Here is a 19,059-nt window from a genome sequence, read left to right as displayed (position 1 = left end):
ACAATGGATCCCAGTTCATCAGTTCAGGTTTCAGGGATTTCTGTGACATGTGGGGAATAAAACTGAGCTTCTCAACCCGCCGCAACCCCCAGTCTAACGGCTAGGCCGATTCGTCCAACAAGACCATCATTCAGACTTTAAAGAAGTGATTACAGAAAGCGAAGGGCGCATGGGCAGATGAACTACCGGGAGTCCTATGGTCATATCGAACCACAACTCGCTCGTCAACAGGCGAGACCCCCTTCTCCCTCACATACGGTTCTGAAGCAGTTATCCCAGCTGAAGTATTAGTCTCGTCCACCAGGCTCCAATGGTCAGAGGAAGAAAAGAATAACCAGAACCTTTTCCAGAACTTGGACACCCTCGACGAGCTATGTGAATGGGCAAGCATCCGCAACGCAGTCTATCAGCAACAGGTCGCCTGACACTACAATCGCAACGTGAGGATCCGAACTTTCAAGATAGGTGACTGGGTCCTCCGCAAGGTCTTCCAAAACACCAAGGAGATCAACTCTGGCAAACTCGGCCCCACCTGGGTAGGTCCATACAAGATTACCAAAGAAGCAGGGAAGGGCGCTTATAAACTCCAAACCCCCGAGGGCAAAGACATCAGCAACACCTGGAATGTCGTTCACCTCAAACGCTATTACTTCTAGGTGAACTTGTTTCTTTTTGGTTTCTCTGTTTTCCCTTGTTTTCATTTAAAAAGGATGAGTGGGCCTATCCACCTCCTCACAAATAGTCGGCCTCATGGCTAAGTATTAATGAAGTATTATTCAGAAAATTTTGCCATCTTCGTATCGACTTTGTTCGATCAATGGTTTGTCACACCTTCGAATCGACCTTGCTCGGTTCACGAAAACACCTTCGAATCGACCCTGCTCGATTCACTACAAACACCTTCAAATTGACCCTGCTCGGTTCACGAAACCACTTTAGAATCAACCCCACATGATTCACGATAACACCTTTGAATTGACCCTGCTCGGTTCACGATAACACCTTCGAATTGACCCTGCTCGATTCATGATAACACCTTCGAATCGACCCTGCTTGGTTCACGAAAACACCTTCGAATCGACCCTACTCGATTCACGAAATCACGCGCTCAGATAGACCTTGATCCACGAAGTTATACTTTTGGATCAGTCCTACCCAATCTAAAAACCCATACCGTTGGGTCGACCCCGCTCAATCCACGAAGCCACATACTCGGTCGGCCAGACCGAGCTTTATATTCATATACCCTCGATCAGGAAATATAACCAACAGAGCCCAACAAAAGGCCTACATGCCTTAGTCATTAGGCCGCACTAAAACCACAAAAACTACATAAAACATCAACAAGTAGAGAAGCAATCAAAAACTCATTCATCCATGAAGAAAGGATCAAAAGTTAAAACAGTCAAGTGTAATACATATAGCCTCAAACGGCTCAGTTCAGAGTACGAAAAACATAAAAGAGGGGGCACACACGCCAATGAAAAGGGCATCACAGGCCCTAAAATACATAAACAAAAAAAGCTAAGCTAAGTATCTTCAGTACGAGTCGTCTCCTCCATCTCCGATTCGGTCGCCCTGTCTGCACCACCCGTCCCCGCAGCCTGGTCGCTCGTATCCCCTTCACTCGACGGCCCTGGCAGACCAGCAACGTCAAGCATCTACTCCTCGACCTATCCCCCCGGATGACCGTCTCCCTCTTCCAGCAACTCTCGCATTAGCTGGATGTCTTCGTCCGGATCCCAGTGAGAGGTCTTCCTTTCCTTGAATTCAAGCATGAGTTCTCCCCGGGCCTTGATAATAGTATCATCTGCAATGGAAAGGCATTGCTCCCTGAGAGACTCGACCTCTGCGGTCCTCTCGGCCAACTCACCCCTTACTCTCTCCAACTCACGCTCGTAATCCTACAGCCGCTGCTCGTAATCCTGCAGCCGCTGCTCGTAATCCCTCAGATGTTGCTAACTCTCTTGCTCAGCCTTTTGGGCTGCTGCCTCTCTCTGGCGCAAGTTAGTATTCGCCTTGGACACATCTTGTATCCTCTTCTCCTGCGCCACCACAGACTTCCTCAGATGAAGACTGCTTGTGAAGGCCTGCACAATAATACACCGTCATCAATACCAAAGTTAGAAGCAAAATGAAACAAAAGTCCTGCCATACCTGAAAGGCGTGGGATACCCCCCAGTCAGCAGCGGCAACTGCGCCCATCTGGTTTAAATGCGCCTCATCTTTTGGGAATAAGAACGAGTCGGCAGCTTACTCATGGAAGTCGCGTCAGAATAGGTCGATGCGGTAGCCAAAATCTTGAAAGTAATTGTCTCGGCCTCCTCATCCATGACCACCGTTTAGGACGCTCCAGCTCCGGCCGCGGGCTGCTAACTCGGCAGTGTCTCCAACACATCCTCCACTCTCCTATCCTCCCTGGTCGAGGATTCCCTCCTCCTCTTCTCTCGATGCCGGATGATGGACTCACTTACACTAGGGACAGACAACTTCTTTATTAGTGTCTCTGCAAGCACAAACTCTCCAACGGTTAGTGGGTTCAGCCTTGACTCACCAAAAATGATATGATTGCAGTACCGAGCTAGAAGCACGTCCCAAGTCTGCTTCAACGAAGGAAAGGGAATACCTCGCTGAATCGCCTCTACTCCGGCCTAAAGATGGCTGGTCCTGAAGTTGGACTCTGCCAATACTACCTGCCAATCCCTCTGCACCTTTGGAATGGCTAGCACTCGCTGGGTCACTGCATCCATGCCGTCTCCGCTCTGCCTAGCCTAATTGTACTCAAGTTCTGCAAGCAAAAAAACACAATCAAGATTTAGTAATCAAAGTGCAAAAAACAACAAAGTTCTCACTAGTAGCTCGCCAACTGCTCGGGATGTCGCCCTGTCCTCTCTCCCCAAAAACAGTTTGACCCTTCACAAAGAAGTATCGGTCCTTCTAGTTCTTGTCGCTGGACCGCAGGTCGGTCACCAAGTGAGACCGGTCATGCCTCAGGTTAATCAGATATCTGCCTTTCTCTTTATCATTCTCCTTCAGAAAGTATGAGTACAACAACTCGTGTAGCCCAAACATCACCTGGTGCAGATACAGAGGTCCTTCAAGGCCATAAGCAACCTCCAACCATTCGACATGAGCTAAGATGGGGCAATCATGAAGTGGTTCAACACCTCCCAGACGAGGTGAGGAACATGCAACCTCAACCCATCGTGAAACCACTTCTCGTAAACATTAACCCAGCCTTGTGCCTCCCAGTCGACCCGCTCGTACGACCGTGGTGCCCAAATCTCAATCAAAGTCGGAATGTGATACAAAGTCTGGATGCGCCAAACATCGCTGTCTTTAAGCACGGGAGGATAATCCTTGGTCAAGATCCCACTGCCTTGTTGGCTCGGCTCTTCCTCAGAGCCACTACTAGATGAAGACGGACTGCCAGCCACTCCAGAGTCTTCCCCACTTCCCCATGCCTGCCCAAACCGCTCGGGCCGGCAGCACTCGTCCCTGGGGCAGCTACACTAACTCCAGTCGGTACTCCCATCGGAACGCCCCCCTCGGGCATCATCACTATGGTAGGGGCACATTCGTACTTGTCACCAGTATCTGCCACAACCCTGCTATAACTAGCCGACTTAGAGTCGGACATATCGACCTACTCGTCCGACCCGACTGACTCGATCCCAGTTCCAAAACTCTAAAACCTAAAGTATCAAGCGACCACTCGCCCCGACCTACCGACCGAGTAAGTCTACAACACCCAGTAATTACTCGTCCTTCAGAACCGGTCAACCTGTCATCGACAAAATTGTCAACTCCTAAACTTTGCTTGACCTTCTCTACCGACCGACTGTGTCCCAGATTCAGCAAAGCTTTTTCTCGCTCACCCCAAGCAATCGACCTATCTTTAGGCTTACCCCTGAATCAACCCGTCCTTGGTCACCGACTCGCCAATCCAAACACTCACCGTACCACCTACTTGACCTAGGTTACTGATCCCTTGTCCAAGTCGACCCTTCCCACAATCAACTCGCCACTTGGTCGGATGGACCGAACGACCTACCTGTCCTACTAAACCCTCAGGTTATCCTACTATTCGATCATTCAGACCAACCGAGCCCTGTTCGACTGAATCAATCATACGATATCTTTCCTACTCGGTCGGATGGGACAGACGACCGACCTAGACCACTTAGATTACAACTGTCAGCCCGTCACTCGATTTGTCGGATAGACCAATCGAGCCAAAGTGTTACGTAACCCGGCATCTCCCCTGTGCCGTCCAAAAACCTGAAAATACCAAAACTGCTGGCAACTTGTTGGAAATCCACCGGAAAACCCAAATCTATGCCTATTCTAAGAAACCTTATTCTAAAACACTTCAAAACCCAACCAAAACCTACTCAAAACTTCAAAAACTTCATCCTATCTTCCAAAAATTTAGCAAACAACCAAAATAAAGCAGAAAATCAGCCCAAAGAGAAGAATGTTTACCTCAAAAGACTGCAGAAAGAGAAACCTCTTTCGCTCAAGAAACTGGAACGAAAAGGAAGGAAGGAAAAGGAAAGAAATTATTTTTAGGAAAATAGAAGGAAAATGCAAATGGAAGATGAACAATCCGTTCCTCAAATTTTATAAGAAAAAAGTAGACATGTGGCAGCTTGCAATTGGTCAATGATCAGGGCATCTTTTCATTTTCCCGCTCTCAAAATGACGGGTCAATCGCTATCGTACACGTGGCAGCGATCCAGGGTACCTAGGAAACCGTAGCACAGTACGAAAGCTACGGCTCAGCCATCCTGTCCTCCCAACTGACTCAGCTCGTGACTTCCGAACTGGACCCGACATGCTCCCAGGCTTCACAAGCCCAGGAGGTCCTCCCGACTGGTCGATCAGCTTGGAATAGCCTAGCTCGCGCTCACTCTCCAGACGATCAAACCAGGATGCCTCGCTCTTTTGGTCATCCATAGTGGACGAATGGACAACCAAAGGTCGAAGCTCTCGCATCTCACCCACTCGACCACCTGAGCTCCCCGACCGAATGAGCCTTCAGCCCGATACTATCTCTACATTACTCAATTCGGCATACCGAGCGGACACCCCCACCATGGGATGCTAACTCACTCCTCCAGTCGACAAGACACACCAAACGAGCACATGAGTCCCAGAAATCGTTCTCAATCCCTTCGGCCCTTCACGCCGATTGAGCACACCCTCTTAGGATGATGGCATACTTCGGCTCGGTAAAACGACGCAGGACTACAAACCAGCTACCTTAAACTCTTTAGTTACACCGACGATCGGTCATCTAGGAAGGGAGACCGAGCATGCCTCATTCGCTTCCTACTCTCTGACTTAAAAAATTCTTAACTCAGAGAGTGGGGGGCAAACCGTTAAGGCCAAAAATCGCCCTTGGCCCAAATAGGAAAATAGGCTTGATTGTGTGGAAGAGCCCAAATCCAATCCCGGTGCAGGCCCATTTGATTCAAGATACAGCCGGCCAAAATCATCTAGGCACAAGCCTCCCAATCCCAGCTCACTTCCTGGACCTATGAGCGAGTTCAGAGCCCACGGCCCCCACAGATCACTTTCTTATTCCAAATCAACCTCCTATTCGAGGTCACTTTCCTGTTCAGATTACTTTCCTACTCGAAGTTACTTTCCTGTTCGAGATCACCTTCCTATTCAAACACTGGTAAGACAGCTCACCACCGCCCTAACTCCTCTAGGGTTCATATCAGAGTCACACTAGGACTCCTACTCCTACCAGGATTGGGAGACTAGACAGTCACTATATAAGCAGTGACTAGCACTCTCAGAAGACAGATTACATTACATCTTCTCACCCGAAGCTCCTACTTGAGAGCTATACATCACTGCCGTAGTCACAGTCCCCGACTAGACTTCCGGTAACCTTTCTACTCCTTAGCCCTCACTAAATTAGCCTCTTTCAGCCTTGCTGACTTGAGCGTCACAGTGCCTATAGCAAACACCACCCTGGTGTTTTTCGTTCTCTTCACGCACTTATTTCTCTACGTGTGCAGGTGCAGCAGATCGCTAGTAGCCTCAACCTCACTTGATCAGACCCCCCCTTCCATACAAGTAGATTTTTACATCTACAAGATTTAAGTTTAATAGTATTGTACGACGACAAAAACACAAGCAAAACAAAATTTATTACATTATGATACATCGAATATTTATGACAATCAAAATCTCAAGCCCATTTTGCCATGAGGGACATGCCACCAGCACCAAGAAGAACAGCAGCATAAGATTTAAGCTGAAGCTTAATGCTTCCCTGCAACTTTTGGCCCATGAAGTCAGCAGCAAGAAGATCAACTAGAGCGATGTAGATTAGAAGCCCGGCTGATGAAGCATTCAACAACCCTACTGAGATCAATGCCGTTGGACTGTTCTCTTTGTATGTGTTTGACAATGCAATCCCTAGGGCAATGCCAAACAGCGTCGTTACAGAGAAGAAGAACACCATTACCATCTTCTTGGATAGCTTGTACTCAGCCTGGTTGATACATAGTAGAGAAAGTGGAAATTTGTAAGAAGAAATATATAACTAGGCTTTTGCTATAGTACAATGTAAAATTTGTAAACTCGTAAAGTAAAACTTATGGGTCCGTTTGTTTTATTATTTCATACCCTATTCCCTATCCTATTCCCAAAACACTTGTTTGTTTAAATATTTGGGAAATACTATTCTATTTTTTAATTACTTTTAGACCCCTTAAGTTTATTAATTTAATTAAACACCCTAACAAAAAAAGTTTAAAAATTAATAAAAACACCCCCACCCACCCATAGTTGCCAAAGGTTGCCGAAATCTATCACAACAGCATAGAAACAACAAATAGTTTGATGATATGGCCTTTTCCAGTCAGATCCACAGTAGATCTGGCCGGAAAAGGCCAAATGGTGGCCAAAGAAATGGCCGTCGTTGACAGTCAACGACGGCCAAATCATGGCCATCGTTGACCAACAATGATGACCATATCTTTAGCCATTGCTGACGACCAAATCTGGCTGTAGATCTGGCTTTTTCCGGCCAGATCTGTGGTGGATCTGGCCGAAAAAGGCCATATTGACGCCCTATCGGCTAGATCTGACTGGTCTGCATCGTAACACTATTTTTCAGCTAGATTCAGGTGGTGGTGGCAGGAATCTGGCATTGTGGGTGAGGGGGAGTGTTTTTGTCATTTTACAAAATTTTTATATATTGGGGTGTTTAGTTAAATTAGCAAACCTAGGGGTTTTTTTTGTTAATTTGTAAATTTTACCTCGTAATACTCACCCTATTCAACTGCCCAATATTATTCCCAAAATAACAAAACAAACACACCATATAATTTCCATTTGTACTGTGTTGTATGATAGTCAAAGCCTATATAAATATATATGAAAAAAAGTTCTTAGGTTTTGATATAAGTATTTGTTTCAAAATTTGGGCTTCGGTTATTCAACATCATAAAAACTTGGATATTTTTTTTAGTGTCAGTGTTTGTAAACCGTTATTAATAACACCATCTAATGAGATTTGTATTTTAGTGATACATTGACCTTCGCAAGAGATGGGCTATATATTTATGTACACGAAAATTTTCAAGTATGTCTACATTTAAAAAATAAAAGAAATAATTAGATGGTGTTCAATGATTTTTTAAATATTTGAAAGTTCAACTGGGATTTTTATCTTTTATTGTTAGACAGACTTGACGAGTATTGGTTAGCTGTAAACCACAAAATTTATAGTTTTTAATACGAAAAAGTTTGATTAATTTTTCATTTTCACAATCTTTTGATGATAGGAAACTATCATCTAAGGTCGGTAAACAAGATTTGTATTTTAAAAGAAATTATACCTAGAGAATGCAACCATCGAGGCCCATTCCTTCAAACATTTGGTGGAAGCAAAGAGCTGCAATAAGACCTTTGATGCTGCAAGTATTGTTTAAGGTTCCAACAGAAGGCCTTATCACAATTGAATGTACTCCAATTCCCAATTCTAATTCCTGCATCCAACAAATTTGGTTTAACTTTACTATTAATCAAAGAGTAAACAACATATTCCCACGCAAGGTTTGACGAAATACTAAGTTAGTACCCCAGGTTATATTTATTCCAGATTCCCACCCTTAAAATAACAGTGTTATCAATTTTTAGGGTTTAAAGAGTGCAATTACCATAATGCCCTTAACCCTAAATTAATAAATTATGTTTTAACCCCTAAATTAGTGGAATTATAAAACTTACCATTTTATTTTCAAATTATGTCAAAAACACCCACGGTCACTACACACCCTCGTCGAAAACAGCCCGATCTGGGCTGTTTTCGAAGACGTCTAACCCCCGAGTCACCTCCATCACCTTCCCTATAGTCCGCTGTCCAAAATCCCTCTGGTTCCCGACTCATTGGCCCCTCCAATCACCGGTGCCATTAGGCTTAGGGTTTTGGTGTTCTTCGCCGAATTCCAATCGATTCCGGCGGCGAAAATCCAATTGGACACCACCATTGCAACCACCATCTCCAAATCTAGAAAGCCGCTATGTCCCCAGCAACCGTTTCGTCGCCATTCGTCAGCTGAGAGTTTGTGTTCATCTGCCGTTTTTTGGTGAAGTGATGGACAGCAAACATTGAGCTGTTATGGCTAGAAAGGTTAGGGGTTTTGTATGAGAGGATGCGAAGAGTCAAATTGTGGTGGTGGTTGGGGTTGTCGCCTTTCAAAACAGTTGGAAACCGACAAAAACCAGTGCCCTGCCGCTACTACCGTGGGCGGCGATCGACTAGTGATGAAGGGTTGTGAAGGGTATGGTTTTGTAGAGGGGAGGATGGGGGTCTAATGGTGGTGACAAGGGTGATTTTGGGTGGAAGAATTGCTAGAAAAAGAGCAAAAAACGTCGGGGATGCCGTCTGCTAACGTGCGCTGGAGGACTGTTAGAGGCGGTGGTCTGCTAACGTGCACCGCCCATATAAAATGACCAATTTACCCCTTTATCGTTATATCAAATGTTTTTCCATCACTTTAAGGGTGAGAATCTGGAATAAATGTAACATGGGATACCAACTTGAGATTTCGTCAAACCTTGGGTGGGAATATGTCATTTACTCCTAATCAAATCAATTCAACAAAACAAAACAATTGACTAAATACAAGTGCCATAATTTCTAATCACATTCTTGTTTATTGATGATAAAAAAATAAAATAAAATAAAAAACTGTGATAGTTATTTATGTTAGATGGATTTGTGATTTAAAAAAAAAAATTGAGAAAGTAAAATTCAGTCCAAATTTTATAGTTGTATGTTAAATGTGTTTATATAATATTCTTTTTTCAAATTAAAAAGTATAAAGAATTAAGAAACTGATTTTTAATGGTTTTTTTATTTTATATTAATTTTTAAAGATTGTATCCGAATACAGTTTTTGAAAATGATTCATTTCTGTCAAACATGTTTTCATGAGATTTGTTGAATCTCTTATTTTGAAAAACAAAAAACTGTATTTTATATTCGACATTAGACCATTTTATTCCTTCTTTTTATACTCTAACCTTATCTATACTTACTATATGTATGAGTATAACTAACTTGTTAATACATAGTTCATTCTATTTGTCTACTTAAAAAAATATACCATGGCAATAACAAGATAATATTACTTTTTAGTATTTTATCTTGAAACTATTCAAAAAGCATTATTTGTTTTCAAAAATAAAAAAATTGTATTTAAGTTCTAATTCCATATTCCAAAATACTATCCAAAATACTAAAACAAACACACTCACCAGGAAATAAATATATATTAAGATTTAAGTTTAACAAAACTATTCGATTTAAAGGTTCAATGTTAAGATTTAACTTTAACAACATTGTACGATGTGCAAAGGTTCAACATTAAGATTTAAGTTTAATAGTATTGTACAACGACGACAAAAACACAAGAAAAACAAAATTTATTACATTATGATACAATCAAAATCTCAAGCCCATTTTGCCATTAGGGACATGCCACCAGCACCAAGAAGAACAGCAGCATAAGATTTAAGCTGAAGCTTGATGCTTCCCTGCAACTTTTGGCCCATGAAGTCAGCAGCAAGAAGATCAACTAGAGCCATGTAGATTAGAAGCCCGGCTGATGAAGCATTCAACAACCCTACTGAGATCAATGCTGTTGGACTGTTCTCTTTGTATGTGTTTGACAATGCGATCCCTAGGGCAATGCCGAACGGCGTCGTTACGGCGAAGAAGAACACCATTACCATCTTCTTGAATAGCTTGTACTCGGCCTGGTTGATACATAGTAGAGAAAGTGGAAATTTGTAAAAAGAAATATATAACTAGGGTTTTGTTATAGTACAACGCTGTATCAAGATATTAATGTAAAATTTTTAAACTCGTAATGTAGAACTTATAATTTCCATTTGTACTGTGTTGTATGATAGTCAAAGCCTATATAAATATATATGAAAAAAATTCTTAGGTTTTGATATAAGTATTTGTTTCAAAATTTGGGCTTCGGTTATTCAATGTCATAAAAACTTAGATATTTTTTTTAGTGTTAGTGTTTGTAAACCGTTACTAATAACACTATCTAATGAGATTCGTATTTTAGTGATATATTGACCTTCGCAAGAGATGGGCTATATATTTATGTACACGAAAATTTTCAAGTATGTCTACATTTAAAAAAAAAAAAAATAATAATTAGATGGTGTTCAATGATTTTTTAAATGTTTGAAAGTTCAACTGGGATTTTTATCTTTTATTGTTAGACAGACTTGACGAGCATTGGTTAGTTGTAAACCACAAAATTTTTAATACGAAAAGTTTGATTAATTTTTCATTTTCACAATTTTTTGATGATAGGAAACTGTCATCTAAGGTCGGTAAACAAGATTTGTATTTTAAAAGAAATTATACCTGGAGAATGCAACCACCGAGGCCCATTCCTTCAAACATTTGGTGGAAGCAAAGAGCTGCAATAAGACCTTTGATGCTGCAAGTATTGTTTGAGGCTCCAACAGAAAGCCCTATCACAATTGAATGTACTACAATTCCCAATTCTAATACCTAAATATATAAGCAATGTAACATATGTCATCTTCACTATTAATCAAATCAATTCAACAAAATAAAACAATTGACTACATCCTTATTTACCGATGATAAAACAAATTTGCGATAGTTTTTTAGGTTTGATGGATTTGTGATTTAAAAATAATTTTGAGAAACTAAAATTCAGTCCAAATTTAAAAAGCATTTTAACTCATTTCTACTAAATTTGTTTTCAAAAATAAAAAATTGTATTTAAGTTTTAATTCTATATTCCACTATTTGTTTGACCAAAAGAGATAATTTAACATATTTTATTTTGACATGTCTACTAAAAAAGGTCAAACATTACCATAGCAATAACACGATACCGCATCAGCTGGGAACCACCACTCCCTGCTGTCTTTGTTTGATCGAGATGGTGGCTGTGGCCATGCATATGTCCGAAGCTCGGAGGTGCTGCAGCCAGCTCTTCGTCCCTTTCACCCTCCGGAATAACAACACCACCACCACCAGCAATACACTTCTGGCTATAAATACTCGTTGCCAAAGAGTCCACCATGAGCGTCACAATCGCAGACAACATCGCCACGAACCCCGTAAAAGGAAACTTATGCCATGGATTATCCTCCAAACAACTTGACGACAACATGTCAAAAGAGTCTGGCAGCACGTGCATGAACCCGGTCGCCAGAATGATCCCGGCGGCAAAAGACTTCACAACAACGAACAAATTCCGATCAGGGTGGAGAGCTTTGACCGAACGAGTGAAAAGCGGCGCAGAAACGCCGATCAAGCTGGTGATTAAATTGTAACGATGGCGATGATCTTGAGCGGCAAAGCTGCAGCTTTGTCGTTGCAGGAGAGGAGGCAGTGGTGCATTCATCGTTTGATTGAGAAAGAGCTTGGGAAGTGAAGATGGAGAGGATAGGAGAGAGAGATGAAAATTATTGGAGATGAGGGTGTGGTGGGCCTGGGGCCATTTTTAGAGTGTTAATTAATTTATTTTTGATTCAAGTTTGATTGTGTTTTGGAGATCCATTTTTGATGTGTATCTTCTTATATAGGAATTTGGTGTTGTGAGATTATGTTTTCTTAATATTTTCTATGACGAAGGTTGTGTAGACTTCTAATGTAATTGTTAATTTCAAATAGATGGTAGAGATATCTTTATAAACAGTATAGAAATTAGACTTATAATAATCGATACAGACAATGACCTATCGTATATATATATATATATAATATATATATATATATATATATATATATAATCTTTCTCACATGGCAGTATTATTACTTTATTATAAGTGTTGTGGAGATTGATTTTTTATGGCACGAGTGTAAGTTTTATCTTATTAAATATGAGCAAACAACTTTTTCCATCCCAAGGTTTGCCTTAATGAATTTTTCCACCTAAAAAGTTTCAAAATACCACTTTTTCACCCAAAGTTTATATTCTGTTAATACCTAAAGCCGATTCCGATCGATTTTGGCTGCGAAAATTCTCTTTGTTATCACCATTTGAACCTCTGGTTTCTTCTCTACAAAAACCCTCTCATCTAGGCATTTGATTTCTTGTTGATTCTCGACCACTACAAAGCTAGGATTTCCTATTCTTAGATAATTTTCGAATGATTCTGACGGTGAATATTCAATTGGTCCACTGGCCTCTACTCTACAAAACCCCTCTTATCCTGACTCCTTGTAACTCGCTGATCATCGATTGAGAAAGTAAAACGTATTTTAGATATTAGCGGAATATAATTTTTTGATAGAAAAATGATATTTTGAAACTTTTTGGGTAGAAAAGTGTCATTAAGGCAAACCTAAAGTAAATATTTACATATGTTTTATTTTATTTTATTTGTTTAAAACCGTAATTTTTTCCTGAGAAAATCTCTATTAAATCCTATTTACAATTTTTTTTTTATATAAAAATATGCTGTTATTATTAATTTCCAGTAAAATTTTGTTTATATCAAGGGTTATATTAAAAACCATTATTATTTGGAAATCTTTGTCATTGTTTAAAAAATATTTGCAAAACGATATTATGTATTTTTTTTAATATTAATTATCTTAATATGCATCCTTACATTAATACAAGTTTATTTGATAATTAGGTGTTAAATCCAAGGCATATGATCTAGAACGCCTCTTACGTTTACTTTCCTCGTTGTTATAAACAAGTGCTTATTAGAAATAAGACTTCTGTTTGAAATCGAGATAAATTTCCAAAGTAAATGAATGACATATAGATGCTTATTTCTCAACTTCGAATTTTTTGGGGCATCAAGTTAAAATTATTACTTTGACGCTTATTTGAAACATCAGATCTCCATTTTACCTGCCATAACCAAGTTTAATAATTGCCTGCCAAGTGTATCATGCTTGTGGCTCCATGCAATTGGCTTGACTTTGCTAATTGATTTCATTATTTGTGAGGTCACATTTTTCAATATTTAATTATGACACTCACAAATGTCCTCTCGAGTGCTTATCGTACAAAAACTTCTACTTATTTTTCAGTGATTAGTATATACAAATTAAAGTATTTAAATATTTAATTTTGATTGGGACACTAATGTAATTGTGTTATTATTTTGAGTTGTATTTTTGAAATATTATTATTAACTTAAATCGGGTTGGATTATTATTACGAAGTAGAATATAAAAATTAATTAAAAAAAACCCATAGATTTTTTAATTTAACTAAACACACTCAATAATAAAAAAATTATAAATTGACAAAAATACTCCCATCCACCCACAATTATCAGATTCTGGCAATCACTGCAAGAATCTGGCCAGAATTTGGTGTCATTGCGCACATCGATCAGATCTGTTACGTCAACAGCCAGATCTTTGGCCGTTGATCGGGCATTTTATGATCAGATTCGTGGTGGATTTGATTGAAAAAGGCTATAACAACGCACGACTAGCCAAATTTGGTTGGTTGTGCACAATGACACCAGATTTTGGCCAAATTTCGATGATAGTGGTTGGAATCTGGCAATCGTGGGTGGGTGGGGGTGTTTTTATAATTTATAAAACTTTTTAATTGGAGTGTTTAGTTAAATTAACATACTTATGGGGGTTCAAAAATAATTAAATAGTATTGGATAGGATTTTGAAAATAGGGAAACAAATATGCTTTTTTTTTTTTTTTTTTTTAAGGATAGGAGTAGGATATTTTTAAAATAATAAAACAAACGTAATAAATATATTTTTTATGTATTATTAAATTTTAAGAGGAATTTGAAATTTCAGCAACTTGTAAGTCAACGAATTGATCTAAGCATAACCATTTAATGGTACCTTACACGTATGATTATTGATTATAATAAAAATATTGAATGTTAGTTAAAATTTATTTTGTGATTGATCCAACTATATATATATATATATCAAAATCTTTCTCACATGGCAGTATTATTATTTTATTATATGTGTTTCGGGGATGGATTTTTTATTGCACAAGTGGATGTTTTATCCTATTAAATATGATAAAACTCTTTCCCACCCAAGATTTGCCTTTGTACTTTTTCACTCAAAAAATTTTAAAATACCATTTTTTCACCCAAAGTTTATATTCTGCTAACACCTAAAACCGATTCTGACGATAAAAATCCTCTTCACTACCACCATTTGAACCTTCGGTTTCTTTTCTACAAAAACTCTCTTACCCAAACACTTGATTTCTCATCGATTATTGGCCACCATAAAGCTAGGATTTCCTGTTCTTAGATAATTTTTGAATGATTCTGACAGGTCACCACTATTAGATCTATCGGCCTTCACTCTACAAAACCCTCTTGTCCTGACTCCTTATAACTTGTCGAACATCGATTGAGAAAGTAAAGTGTATTTTAGATATTAATGGAATATAAATTTTTGGTGGAAAAATGGTATTTTGGAACTTTTTGAGTATAAAAGTGTCATTAAGGCAAACCTCAAGTAAATATTTACATACGTTTTATTTTATTTTATTTGTTCAAAACCGTAATTTTTTCCTCGAGAAAATCTCTATTAAATCCTACTTAGAATTTTTATTTTATTTTATAAAAATATGGCTGTTATTATTAATATCTAGTAAAATTTTGTATATCGAGGGTTATATTAAAAACCATAATTATTTGGAAATCTTTTTCATGGTTTAATAAATATGTAAAAGAAAAAAGATACTATGTATTTTTTTAATATTAATTATCTTAATATGCATCCTTACATTAATTCAAGTTTATTTGATAATTAGGTGTTAAATCAGAGGCATATGATCTAGAACGCCTCTTGCTTTTACTTTCCTCGTTGTTTAATTGTATTTTTTAAAAACTATTTTATTTTATAATATATTTATAGATATTTACCTTTACTTTTAGGTTGGTGTTATAGTGAATTACTAAAATAGTGTTGTAGGAAGTCAATTCTCATTATTCAAAATATGTTCATCCTTTCTCTTTCACTTTATTATACAACTTCCAATCTTTTTGGTCATTAATTGTAAATTATTCGTTTCCCTTATTGAAATATGGCACCTTCATTTTACATGCCATATAATTACGTTAAACTTATATTACTTTCAAGTAGATGCAAGAGACATTTGTTATCTAACAAGTGCTTATTAGAAATAAGATTTTATTTTATAGGATCCATATGTTGTACTTTAAATTTTTAACTTAAATGATTTGAGTGGGGTCACCAGCCCCCACTCATTAGTATGTAGATCAATTTACGTATTTAATATTAACTCACAATCTCTTAACACCCAACACTATTACATTGATAGAAATCATGTTGTCTTAATCTATAAACATCGTTCTTAACGAAATACGGTTAACTGTTATAGATATATAATTTTTTTTTATTGAGATCAACCCTAAACTTGTATTCTGAGTTTTCAATGGATGTAGAAGACTTCTGTTTGAAATCGGGATAAAATCCAAAGATAAAATTTCCAAAGTAAATGAATGACAATGTTTTATTTCTTCCTCTTCTTCTTAAACAACTCCCAATTTTTGGGGCATCAATTATAAATTATTCCTTTGACTCTTATTTGAAACAATTATGCTATAGACACCGGCATTTTTACATCGAAATGTTATACCGGCTTACGCGTTTTGTGATTCACACAAGTAAATCAGACACGTTTCACGTTATTAATTTTTTTTCTAGTGAGCGGCTGTTCATCAACTATGGACGGCCGTTCACTTACTATAGACTCCGGTCCATATTATATGGATGGGGGTCTATTTACTACGGACGGACATTGTTATTTAAAGGACGCTCATCCATAATGTAAATATAAAAAAAAAAAAAAAATTGGACGCTCATCCATAACTTGTGGACGGGCGTCCCTAACGTGTGAACTGGCGTCCATACTTAAAAAAATAAAATTTTAAATAAAATAAAGGGACAGTCGTTCACCATTTTTGGACGGCCGTCCGTTAATCAAAATTGGAAATTATCTTCTCCTTGAGTCCACTAATCACGTCTTCGCCTCATCAATCTCTTTCTCCAACTCAGTAATCTTGGCCTCCATTTCCTTGGATTTGCTCTCTGATTCCTTCAAACTTCCCTCCACTGACTTCTTCTCAGCTATCCACTTATCCAATTCAGACTCCATAACATTAACTTTCTTCTTAAACCCACTAATTTCCTTCTCTTTGTCATTAATTTTTTCTCTCATTTCCTCTTCAACTCTCACGCTTTTACTCTTCTCTTCCAATTCCCCCACTTCCAAAGTCCCAACTTTTCTTTCCAACTCCCTCACTTTCCTCTCACTATCAACTTTCTCACTCTTCAACCCATCAATTTCTTTCTCTAATCCCTCCAATTTCACTCACTTCTCTCCCAGACTCTTCTTCAACTCTACCACCTCAGCACTCGCCTCATCCCCTAGATGTTGTCAAAAATCTGTAATTTTTCTTTTATCAATTTCTGTCTCAAAAATGCTGTCAGAAACGACCTTACTTCCCTAGATGCTGTCAAAAATCCTTAGGAATTCTGACTCTCTTTGTTGTATCAAACTGATGGCACATGAGGGACTACCGTCCATTCCTTATGGACTCGCGTCCAAATATATATATATTTTTTTAAAAGCATTGTTAATGGACGGACGTCCATTACCATATGAACGTCCGTCCATTATATGTGGATGCGCATCCATTTTTTGGGACGATTGTCCCCAAATTATGAACGACCGTCTTTTAATTTTGTTTATATTTTTTTATTTCATTTTACTGATGAACGGACGTCCTTTAAATGGGGACGTTCGTCCGTAGTAAATAGACCCCCGTCCATATAATATGGATGGGAGTCCATGTAAGTGAACGACCTTCCATATTTGATGAACGGCCGTTTAATGGAAAAAAATTTAATAACATGAAACATGTCTGATTTGCTGGTGTGAATCACAGGATATGTAGACCGATACAAGATTTCGGTGTAAAAATATCGGTGTCCGTAACATTATTGTAATTGAAATATGTGACCTCTCTTTTACATGCCATAACCAAGATTGATAATTGCTCGCCAAGTGTGTAATGCTTGTGGCTCCATGCAATTGGCTTCAGTTTTAATTAATTATGTAGATGTGACTTTGCTTATTAATTTCATTATCTTTGAGGTCACATTATTCAATATCTAATTAAGACACTCACAAATGTCCTATTGAGTACTTACCGTACAAAAACTTCTATTTATTTTTCAGTGATTATTAGATTATTATTATTATTTTTTTGTTAATATACAAATTAAAGTAATTTAAATATTTAATTTTGATTGGGACACTAAATATTTTTTTATGTATTATTAAATTTTAAGAGGAATTTGAAATCTCAGCAACTTGTAAGTCAATGAATTTATCTAAGCATAACCATTTAATGGTACCTTACACGTATAATTATAATAAAAATATGGAATGTTAGTTAAAATTTATTTTTTGATTAATCCAATTATATATATATGGTTTTAACAAATTAATATGAAAAAATTCTAATTAGAGAATTATTTGATGTATAATGTTACAAAATAAAATTATTCCCTACAAATTGATCTGCCAACTCTGCATATTTGCTATGTAATCTTCTTTATTAATTTAATTTATTTTTACTTTAAAATCACCTAATTGTCTTGAAAAAAAATCAATTGGTATGACCGTATGAGTGAACTAGTTTATATATAAAGTATTGTCCTTATTCTATATATATTTCATGTATTTATTAACTTTAGAGAACATTAAAAAAAAAAAAAACAGAAATCCATTAAAATTTGTTCTTATTGAATACTACCAAATTTTGTGTTTAATATTTTCTGACGCTATTTAACTAGAATTTGGATATGAAAAAAAAAAAAAAAAAAAATGCAACCTTCAACACTTCAGAAAATTTAATATGTATCCTAAATAATTCCCAAATCGCATGTGATGCTAACATATCATTTAACATCTCAACTTATTTACACATTAAAGTCACATAAGAGAACGCATCATTTTGTGATGAGAAATTTGAGATATCATTTGAGAATAGCAATATTATTCTACCTATTTTGTGTGATGTATCTTTTTAATTTTGATCATAAACATAGGAAATTGTGAGCCAAAATCTATTTATTCCGAAGGATTCCATTTGATCATATAGCATTTTCTTCTAGATAGCAATGTAGGAAAAAGACAGAAAATAAAAGCCAAAAACAACATAAAAAAATACAGAATAGCAATATTCATCCTGCTATTTTGTTTGACTTATTATTTTAATTTTTAATTAACCCAACAACTTTGTATATTAAATTACAAAGATAGAATGGATCAGAATATTACTATACAATATTACTAAAGAAAAAAAATATATATTACTAAAAGATATTTAAATCACATTATTATGTATAAAATTATAAAATTATATATATTATTAACTATACAATATTGAAATTCATGAATCAAAACTAGTAAAATTCTCTCCCTTTTTTTTATATATATTTACTTTTAAACAAATAATCAAACT

The 19,059-nt window shown here is 37.4% G+C and overlaps 1 protein-coding gene and 1 pseudogene across 1 annotated transcript; both read right to left on the bottom strand.

Moving 5' to 3' along the window:
• Positions 1-6,208: 6,208 nt before the first annotated feature.
• LOC116125756 (probable zinc transporter 10) lies at positions 6,209-8,021 on the bottom strand. Its single transcript, XM_031411472.1, is given in 2 exon segments — positions 6,209-6,514; positions 7,866-8,021. Coding segments are annotated over 2 exon segments (462 nt in total).
• Positions 8,022-9,856: 1,835 nt separating this feature from the next.
• Positions 9,857-11,982, bottom strand: LOC116125791 (annotated as a pseudogene).
• Between the last annotated feature and the right edge of the window lie 7,077 nt (positions 11,983-19,059).

This window comes from Pistacia vera, unplaced genomic scaffold, assembly GCF_008641045.1.
Source record: "Pistacia vera cultivar Batoury unplaced genomic scaffold, PisVer_v2 Contig171, whole genome shotgun sequence".
NCBI lineage: Eukaryota > Viridiplantae > Streptophyta > Magnoliopsida > Sapindales > Anacardiaceae > Pistacia > Pistacia vera.
This window is presented reverse-complemented; position numbering and strand designations above follow the sequence as displayed.